This window comes from Etheostoma spectabile, chromosome 23 (assembly GCF_008692095.1).
Source record: "Etheostoma spectabile isolate EspeVRDwgs_2016 chromosome 23, UIUC_Espe_1.0, whole genome shotgun sequence".
Taxonomy (NCBI): Eukaryota; Metazoa; Chordata; class Actinopteri; order Perciformes; family Percidae; genus Etheostoma; species Etheostoma spectabile.
The window spans coordinates 9,484,270-9,494,724 of NC_045755.1; the positions used below are offsets into that span (position 1 = coordinate 9,484,270).

At 36.4% G+C, this 10,455-nt stretch overlaps 1 protein-coding gene across 2 annotated transcripts in view; it reads left to right on the plus strand.

The window, feature by feature from the left end:
- The window catches only part of cntn1b (contactin 1b), an 11,757-nt gene extending 5,978 nt beyond the window's left edge, over positions 1 to 5,779 (plus strand). For both annotated transcript variants that reach the window (XM_032505366.1, XM_032505367.1), the window contains exons 10-24: positions 672 to 796; positions 891 to 1,008; positions 1,104 to 1,254; positions 1,362 to 1,489; positions 1,575 to 1,747; positions 1,848 to 1,971; positions 2,375 to 2,542; positions 2,709 to 2,858; positions 2,960 to 3,030; positions 3,147 to 3,399; positions 3,670 to 3,791; positions 4,357 to 4,546; positions 4,644 to 4,765; positions 4,854 to 5,010; positions 5,091 to 5,779. In XM_032505366.1, coding sequence (XP_032361257.1) covers positions 672 to 796; positions 891 to 1,008; positions 1,104 to 1,254; positions 1,362 to 1,489; positions 1,575 to 1,747; positions 1,848 to 1,971; positions 2,375 to 2,542; positions 2,709 to 2,858; positions 2,960 to 3,030; positions 3,147 to 3,399; positions 3,670 to 3,791; positions 4,357 to 4,546; positions 4,644 to 4,765; positions 4,854 to 5,010; positions 5,091 to 5,173 — 2,135 coding nt within the window. In that variant the 3' untranslated portion in view covers positions 5,174 to 5,779. The remainder of the gene's footprint in view (positions 1 to 671; positions 797 to 890; positions 1,009 to 1,103; positions 1,255 to 1,361; positions 1,490 to 1,574; positions 1,748 to 1,847; positions 1,972 to 2,374; positions 2,543 to 2,708; positions 2,859 to 2,959; positions 3,031 to 3,146; positions 3,400 to 3,669; positions 3,792 to 4,356; positions 4,547 to 4,643; positions 4,766 to 4,853; positions 5,011 to 5,090) is intronic.
- The last annotated feature ends 4,676 nt before the right edge of the window (positions 5,780 to 10,455 follow it).

Here is a 10,455-nt window from a genome sequence, read left to right on the forward strand (position 1 = left end):
GTAAATAAATAAATGTTCTTCTTTAAAAATACAGGAGCATAAGTAAGAACACTTCTATGTTAAATTCCCATAAAGGCAGGCAGATGGCCAGTTATTTCATGGATCCAGGATACTATGCATCCTCATAAAGTTCCTTTTGGAATTAAAATAGCCCCACACATCATTACATACCCTTCACCATACCTAGAGATTGTCAAGGAGTACTTTCCATAAGATCATCTCTCAATTCAAATCAAACCAGCTATTAGGCTAACTGAAATAACACCATAGGGTGATATGGGGAAGGGTATGTGACGATGTGGGGTTATTTTATTTCCAAAGGCCAAGGGAAGTTCATCAAGATGCATAGTATCCTGGTCCATGAAATAACTGGCCTTTAAAACTAAATCTGCCTGCCTCTATGGGAATTTAACATAGGGGTGTGTATATGTGTATACCCCAGTATTTTAAGGAAGATCATTTATTTATTGACAATACAGTATTCATTCACAAACAAAATTGGTGTCCTTAAAGGCTAACATTTTACTAATTTTCTTTTTTTAATTAAGGCATTAAGATCAATTTCCAAAAGATGAGGATTTTTTTATTCTTCTTTTTTGTCAACTTAAGCATGGGTGTAGTCATTTATTCTAAGCACTGTAATTATATTTATGCCTGTCTTGTTTGTTCAGCTGCTCCAGAATGGGCGGAAACCATCAACAACACTCAGATCGACATCGGCTCAGAGCACACTATGCGCTGTGTGGCATCAGGGAAGCCCTTCCCTTTTATCCGCTGGTACAAAGATGGATATATGGTAAAAAAAAAAAAAAAAAAAGGAATTTTGTCATCTGCCTTTGAACAAATTGGGGGGAAAACTTAGCTTTTTGGTTGTGTGTGTGTTTTTCCAGTATGGGAAGGGGGAGTTGAAGTTTTCCAGTCTCACTTTTGATGACTCAGGAATGTACCAGTGTATTGCTGAGAACTACTGGGGCATCAAATATGCCAACGCTGAGCTGCGAGTCATCTGTGAGTCCTCTCAAGAAACAGTGCTCACACTGACTTATTGAATATTAATTCATTCTTGCTCGAAGATAAATTCTCACTTTACATTCTCCGCTCAGCCTGTTCTCCTACATTCGAGTTCAACCCTGTAAGGAAGCAGCTTCTTGGAGCAAAAGACGGCCGTGTGGTGATCGAGTGTAAACCCCGAGCTGCTCCTAGGCCGCGGTACACCTGGACAAAGGGGAAAGAGCTCCTCTTCAACAGTTCCCGGTCAGTCGACATTAGCATTAAACAGTGTACTAGAAGGCCATACCATACAGTATGCATCACACATCCACTGTCAAGCAGCTTAACTAATAACTGTACTCATTTTTTAGCATTTCCATCCTGTTTGATGGGAGTCTGGAGATCCTCAACGCCACCACCAATGATGAGGGCATGTACACCTGCTTTGCTGAGAATGACAAAGGAAAGGCCAACAGCTCTGGCTATCTCACCATCACAGGTCCGTGAACATTTGAATATTTGTGTGTACATATTCAAATACAGAAAAAAACATTTACAGTTTTCTTGTTTCTCTTTTTCCCTAGAGGCTACCAGCATCACAGAACCACCCGAAGACACTGAGGTAAAGGTTGGGGATGAGGTGATTCTTAGGTGTGCCGCTTCATATGACCCCATGCTGGACATCACATTCATCTGGTCCATAGACTTCAGGGTCATCGACTTTGACTCTGAGTGGCAACACTACGAACGCGACATGGTAGGGTTATGGTTCATTCTAGTATCATGGGATTGTCAGCTAATGACAGATACGCAGCTCTGCCCTCACTCCCTTCCTCTGTAATCGTCTTGTTGTTCAGAGTGAAGATGGCAGCGGTGACCTGAGAATAAAGAATGTCCAAATTTGGCACGAAGGTCGCTATCACTGCACGGCTCAGACAGTGGTGGACAGCGATACTGCATACGCTGACCTCAAGATTGTAGGTCAGTCCCAGCATGCTTTGCCGCAAATTATTATCGAAGCGTAGTTTTATTACATCGTAGTTGTTTGGTTGATATGCTGTGCAAGTGTACAGTAGAAGAATAAGCTGAGCAGGTTTGCCCCCTCTTAGTCGATTAGTCGACTAATCAGGTCTTATTCGACTAAGATTTCTTCTTTTTTATGCTTTTTCCATCCTTAATGAATTAATTCCAAGAAACATATGAGCACAAAAGATTTTAAGTCTTTGAGGAGGAACTCAGTTATACAAAAAAATCAACTTATCGATTAGTCGACAAAACCAAATAAGTGTTAGTCGACTAAGATAATTTTAATTGAGGACAGCCCTACTGAGCAGACCATCACAAGATGAAACTTCTCTCCATGTGCCTTTGCTCCATGATCCAGGTGTTCCTGGGCCTCCCGGTGTGATCCGGGTGGAGGAGATCGGGGACACGTGGGTGAAGCTGTTGTGGACTAAAGGAGCCGAGCACAACAGCCCCATTCTCTCCTACACCATTCAAACCAGACACTTCTGGGCCCTGAATGAAGATGACTGGAAGAATGCCAGCACCAGTAAGTACTGCTCACTGCCAGCTAGGGGCAACTCACGCTGAATCCAGCATGCTGACCTTTTCTGATCTGATTGCTTCAACCTGCAAGTGAAATCTAGAGATGAAAAAAAAATGAAAAAAGATTCTTAAGCCCAATTTATTTTACTTCCTATTTTTGTCTTCTTCAGGTCCAACCTTTCTTGACGGCAACGCGGAGAGGGCAGAAGTGACAGACCTGTACGCCTGGATGGAATATCAGTTCAGGATCATCGCCACCAATGAATATGGCTCCGGAGAGGCCAGCATCCCCTCCCTCAAGATAAAAACCTGGGATGCTTGTAAGGAAAAATACTCATATCTGACATATATTTAAGTCAAGACAGGTCAGAAGAGGGGTTCAAAAATGTAATCTAACCTTAATAACCTTTTTTCTTCTCAGCTCCAGTTGTTTCTCCCACTGATGTGGCGGGTTATGGAGGTAGAAATGGCGAGATCGTCATCACATGGAATGTTAGTAACCCCTAATGTCATTTTATCGTGTACAAAAATACTTGCAAGCATTCCTATGTTACCAAAATCTAAGAGATGTTTATTTTTATTTATTTTTACCACTCCTCACCCCTTAGCCCGTGCAGCCGTGGTATTTCTACGGGAAAAAGTTTGGCTACATCGTGGCATTTAAGCCTCACGATGCTTACGACTGGTGGTACGAGACCATTTCGGACCCCGAAACGAGGCGTTACGTTCACAGGGACTCCTACTTCATTCCCACTGATGAAGATTTCCAGGTCAGAGAGTTTCAGGTGAAGATTAAGTCGTTTAATGTTAAAGGAGACGGACCATACAGCCTGACCAAGGTCATCTACTACCCAAGAGATGGTGAGGATTCTTTTTTTGTGTGTGGTTTTGGGATCTTAAATCTCCTAGGTCAAATAAAGGGTGTGACACTGAACTTAAAGCTATAGTGCGCAACTATTTTATTTTAATACAAAGCTAATTAAGCCTATCTGCTCAACAAAACTCTCTGTATTTCTCAGTATGGCTATGTTCAGGAAATAGAATTCCACATAGGACAGACAAAAACTATGCATTATAGCTTCAGTTGACCAACTTTTTTCTCATTCTCATCCATTTGTCTGACTTCTCCAGTACCTGTGGAGTCTCCGACAGACGTCTATGCCAGACCGGTGTCCTCAACTGAAGCTCTGGTCTGGTGGTTGCCTGTGGTCGACACTGGTACAGGCCTTCAGCAGTACATTGAGGGATACCAGGTACGTAGCCTATACTGTACAAGTTCCTTACTGAAGACTTCTGTGTCAAAAACTTAACAACAAACTTAACTTAAAGTGTAGACATACTGTAATAGAATATAAACTAATCTGCTGTTTAGAGACAGCCAGTGCTCATATTATGCTCATTTTCAGGTTACATATTGTATTTAGAGGTTTCATTTTCAAAAAACACCATATTTTTGATGTACTGCACATTTCTGCAGCTCCTCTTTACACCCTGTGTGTTGAGCTCTGTTGAGTGTGTTGAACATTATAACGTGTGTTACAAAGTAATGCTCGTTCGTCACCGAAGTAAATGCGGGACTACAATAGAGCTGTTTGTATCAGTTTGTGAACAGTGTTTTCTCTTGGAGATGGAAAGTCCCTTTGGGGTGGACTTTGGGCTTTTTTACTTTGTAAACCTATAATGTGCAAAAAAGCATAATATGAGCACTTCAACACTTTTTCATTGTAACAATTCTTTCTAGCATACTCAATGTATTTTGGCCGAGATGTCAAGGTTAAAAACATTTCACTTAAAAAAATCTTGTTCCTTACTAACCAGGTCAAATACTGGAGGAAATATGATGATCCAGAGCCGGGAGCAAACCGGATATTTGTTTCAGCCACTGTCAACCAGACCAGATTGGAGAACATGCTGCCAGACTCGCACTACCTCATTGAGGTCCGTGCCTTCAATGGAGCCGGCCTCGGACCCCCCGGTGAACACTGCGAGATGTTCACAAAGAGGCCACGTAAGACCAATTGCTCACAATCTATGCACAATAAGCACCTACAATGAGAATTAGTGTATAGATGTGGTCTTAATGGATCGTTTTCTTTTGTCTACAGCACCACCAGAGCCTCCCAGGATGTGGCGCTATGTCACCTGGACAGGACAGTGGTTGTATGTGTGGTGGGATCACATCCAGTATGACTGGTTTGGCAATATTTCCTTCCCACTGTACTACAAGGTGGGTGTGGAAAACATTCTGAAGCTATTTATTAAGCCTATTAATGCCTAGATCTAAGTCTAAATCTCCCCTGCTTTCTGATTTTAAGGTGATGTTCAGAAAGACAGGCTACTACTATGGAAAAGTCTACGTTACTGGCTGGCACTTCATGGACTTCCCCATGCCTCAGTTTGGAGACTATGAGCTGATGGTACGCGGCCGTTATGAAGGGGGGGATGGCCCAATTAGGAAGATTAGCATTAAAGGTAAGGATAAAATATGAATTTAAAAAAAATGCTTTTTCTCCTCTTGCTTGATTTGTCTCATATTATTTCTGCTTTTTCAGGTAAAGCATCAATGATCACGCCAACTCTAAGCCTGGCGTCTTTGGTGCTGCTGGCGCTAAGCATTGTGGGATTGGAAATGTAAGCCCTTCCACAAGTGACATGTATATAATAGACTCTGGGAAGTAAATGTGTGGACCCAAGAAATCCAGTCTTCACCTCCAAACACTCTTCACAAGAAGAGTCATTGGTTAAGATCCTATATCATGCATCTGTTCTGTTGCAACACAAAACAGGAAGTTGTTTTTGACAAAAAAAGGATTGGTTGTTGGTCCTGATCATTTTTTTATGGATTTCTCGTCTCTTTTTTTAATTATTTTTTTTTATTGATGTTTTGGTCAGACAAATACAAAAACCATAACGGTTACATTATTACAGTTACATGAATATGAGTTACATTATGTCTTTTTCAGTATTTACCCAGTCTTTTATATTTTTTCTTCACAAATTATAAAATAAAATAAAGAGGAGTTTGCCATCCGGCAACCTAGGATATCATCACAACACAGCAGTGAACTGTGCAGGTCTCCTGCATTAGCCATGTCTGTTAATAAGATTGTAAATGTGCTCTGCCAAATCCAGGTTTTCCTCTCAAAGCAAAATCCAAAATAAATGACGACAGATGCTGATTGTTGGATGATATGATTAAGCGCTGCACACACTGTATTCAGATAAAAACAAAAATCATTCAAGTTACTTCAAAGTTGTTTAATGAATGGAAAAACAGCAGTTATTTCACTTCTACATTATATCCTGTTCTTCTTCTATCATTCAACTTTCGTTACGTTGTAATCACTGTATTCTGTTTGGAGTTGACTAAACACACAGTACCAAAGTAGAATTTTACTCATAGAATGGGGAAATGCTTAATACTTAAAATATTAATACTAAAATACTTTACAATCGTTAGAAATTGCTCAGATGTTCAGGCAAATAACATGTAAAGAACTGTATAATAATAACTTTTTGGTTTGAAATGAGCAGAGATGGATGTGTGACTGCATATAGATTTAATGAACACTCCATTTTCTTTCTTGGAGCACAGCATGTCACATTTTAAACAAGCATATCTTCACAATCGTGTGCACTTTTTTAGATTTGTTTTTAAGATCTTCAACGGTGCTGTGTGACAGGTATAGAGAATGTTTGCTTGATCTTGATTTGAATCGTCATCCTCATTAGAATCATGTGCATAGACAAGTGAAGTATGAGTTCTAGCTGCACCAATTAAAGCCATATAACCTGGATGACAACCTCCTATTGAGAAAAATGTTTTCTGAAAGTGAAAATGTACTATTGGAAATATGAGGCCAGGGTTGGATTCCTGAATAATACATGTATGTATGTGAATTTCTTTATGTCAGGCTGCAAAACCATTAAATGGAGTACAACAATCTATATTGTCTCACTGGTTGAGTTTAAGTACACTTTTGATTAGCCAGTTACAGGTGTGTCTTCAACACAGTCCATCAGTCCATCCAACAAAACTCCAAACTCAAGCGCAATCATGAAACGTTCCTATACATTGGAAAATATGTAATCCACCTTTAGGTATACTGCTTTTTCTTCAAACCAGTATTTAGTGTTCAGAAAGCACATTTTTTTTATACATTTTTTCATATTGCCTAGGCTTCTAGTTTTACATTTTCTAGTGTTTCATTTTTAATTAGTGAATAAATATTTTCATAATTTTTTTTTTCTCTGCTTGACTTTTTGAGCTCTTTCAGAGCCTGCAAATAAGTGTGATGTGTGATTTTAATCAGCAGGTGGCAGTATATCCACGTGCCATTAAACAACTATTGCAGTTTTATTTGGTCCATCACATACCCAATATAGTGTTTTTATTTGTGATCTGAATTTTTACATAGCCATTTTATCATTTTACAATATAGGTTTTACTATACAAGTTTTTCTTCTTTTCGGTATGGATGGGTATTTTTTTGTTTCACAGCAAAATACGCAGAATTGGTTTCTCTTACCGTTTCTTTGCCATCGCTTATTCCCTGTAGGCTACAATTTGGAAAAGCAGATAAATTATTTTCTGTTATGGTGTTTCAGAACAAGAAAGAAGAAAGATTTTTTTTTACATCTGTGTACTTTTTGTTTGTGCTTTAAAACGAGCTTGCACGCATACTGTACAGTTTTTTCCTCTGTGTGGGAGGCTTTCATCTCTCCCGTTTCCACATCCATTACTGCCAATTCCCCCATTTTACCTCCTTCCCTTGAAACAAATTACCTTAAAACAGAAAATCTCATGTGAGGCTAAAAAAAAATGCTGCCATCATTTACAAACAATCACAGCAGATGCACAAAGGTGAGTCCTCCTAGGCAGGGAGGGAATCTTCCACCAGAGAAGGACATTAAAGACCCTGAGTTAGAGTCATGGTGATACATGCTCTGTGGCTCTTCTGTGGCAATGAACACCTGAATGCTATATGCTTTTAGTCTCTGTGGCTTAGACATCAGTGCTTTTATGTTTAGCATGGAATCTCATATTAGTAGTACAGTATGTCGAATAAGATGATAAAAAGTTGAAGTATAGTATGTATGTCAAAAAAGGGACAAAAAGTCATAGTATAATATGTATGTTGTGAACAGTGATAAAAAATGTCGAAAAAAGTGATAAAAAAGCCATTGTCTAGTTTGTCAAAAAGAGTGATAAAAAGTCATAGTATAGTTTATTGTAAAAAGTGATAAAAAGGCCACACTATGGTATGTCAAAGTATAACAATATATTAAATAGTAATATGTCAAAAAAAGGCTAGAACAGCCATAGTGTAGTGTCAAAAAAGTGGTAAAAATGTCATAGTATATTGTCTCGAAAAAAGTCATAGTATTGTATGTCAAAAAAGTGATGAAAAAGCATACGATAGTATGTTGAAAAAAGTGATAAAAACGTCATAGTATATTGTCGAAAAAAGTCATAGTATTGTACAGTATGTAAAAAAAGTGATAAAAAAACAATAGTATCGTGTGTCAAAAAAATGAATGAAATCAATATTATAGTATGTCGAAAAAATGGATAGTATAGTATGTCAAAAAAAGCCATAAAAAAGCCATAGTATGTTGAAAACAGCAATGGTATAGTATGTTAAAAAAGTGATAGTTTAGTCTATCAAAAAAAGTGATAAACAAGCCACAATATAGTTTGTTAAAAAGCCATAGTATAGTAAGTCAAAAAATTTTTTAAAAAACAATAGTATGTTGAAAAAATCCATAGTATAGTATGTCGAAATAAGTCATAGTATAGTACGCTGAAATAAATATTAAAAAAGTCATAGTACAGTATGTCGAAAAAGGTTATAGTATAGTAAGTTTAAAAAAGTGATAAAAAGCCATTGTATGGTATGTCAAAATAAGCCATTAAAAGTCATAGTATAGTATGTCGAAAAAAGTCATAGTATAGTGTGTCAAAAAAAGTGATAAGAAAGCCATGGCATAGTATGTCGAAAAAAGCCATATTATAGTATCTCGAAAAAAGTGATAAAAAAAGCCATAGAAGAGTATGTCGGCAAAAGGGATAAGAAAGCCATAGTAAAGTATGTCAAAAAAGTGATAAAAAAGCCATAGTATAGTATGTTGAAAAAAGTGATAAAAAAAACATATAATTTAATGTCGAAAAAAGTGATAAAAAAGCCATAGTATAGTATGTCGAAAAAAGTGATTAAAAAAGCCATGGTATAGTATGTTGAAAAAACTGTTCAAAATGCCATAATATAATATGTCAAAAAAAGCCACAGTATAGTGTGTGAAAAAAGGGACAAGAAAGCCATAGTATAGTATGTCAAAAAAAGTGATAAAAAAAACATAGTACAGTATGTTGAAAAAAGTGATTAAAAAAGCCATAGTATGTTGAAAAAAGCCATAGTATATAGTATGTTGAAAAAAGTGATTAAAAAAGCCATAGAATTGAATGTTGACAAAAAGTGATAAAAAAGACATAGTTTAGTATGTCAAAAAAAGTGAATAAAAAGCATAGAACTGAATGTCGCAAAAAAGTGATGAAAAGCCAATATTGTATGTCAAAAAAAGTGATAAAAAGAAGCCATAGTAGTATGTTGGAAAAAACTGATAAAAAAATGCCATTGTTAATTTGTCGAAAAAAATACCGTAGTGGTATGTGAAATAAGGGACAAGAAAGCCATAGTATTGTATGTTGAAAAACGTGATTGAAAAGCTCGAAACTGAATGCGACAAAGTGATAAAAAAAGCCAGTATGGTATGTTGAAAAACTGATTAAAAAAGCCAATAGTATGTCCAAATAATCCATAGTACAGTTGTTGAAAAAGAGATTAAAAGAGCCTAGAGATAATAGTAAGTCAAAAAGTGATAAAAAAGCCATAGTGTAGTATGTTAAAAAACTGATAAAAATGCCCTAGTATAGTATGTTGAAAAAAGCCATAGTATAGTATGTCGAAAAAAGTGATAAAAAGCATAGTAGGTATGTTGAAAAAAGTGATAAAAAAGCCATAGTAAGTATGTCAAAATAACTCCAGTATCGTATGTTAAAAAATCCATAGTATAGTATGTTAAAAAGAGATTAAAAGCCATAGAATAGTATGTAAAAAGTGATAAAAAAACCATAGTAGTATGGTGTGGAAAAAAGTGATCAAAAAGCCATAGAATTGAATGTCGAAAAAGTGTAAAAAGCCAGTATAGTATGTCAAATAACATAAATAGTATGTCGAAAAAGAGATTAAACAGAGCAATGAATAGTATGTCAAAAAGTGATAAGAAAGCCATAGTATGGTATGTCGAAAAAAGTGATTAAAAAAGCCATAGACTTGAATGTCTAAAAAAAGTTAAAAAGCCATAGTAAGTATGTCAAAATATATCTAAATTAGTGTCGAAAAAAAGATTAAAGAGCCATAGAATAGTATGTCAAAAAGTGATAAGAAGCCATAGTATGGTATGTCAAAAAAAGTGATAAAAAAGCCATAGAATTGAATGTCAAAAAAAGTTATAAAAGCCCTAGAATAGTCATGTCAAAAAATCCATAGCATAGTATGTCAAAAAAAGTGATAGAAAGCCATAGTAGTATGGTCGAAAAGTGATTAAAAGCCATAGAATTGAATGTCAAAAAAACTGATAAAATAGCCATAGTAAGTATGTTGAAAAAAGCCATAGTATAGTATGTCGGCCAAAGAAGGATAAGAAAGCCATGGTATAGTATGTCAAAAAAGTGATTTAAAAAAGCCATAGAATAGTATGTCAAAAAAAGTGATAAGAAAGCCATAGCATAGTGTGTCTAAAAAAGTGATAAGAAGCCTTAGTATATAGTATGTCAAAAAAAGTGATTAAAAAAGCCATAGAATTGAATGTCGAAAAAACTGATAAAAAGCCATAGTATAGTATGTTGAAAAAACT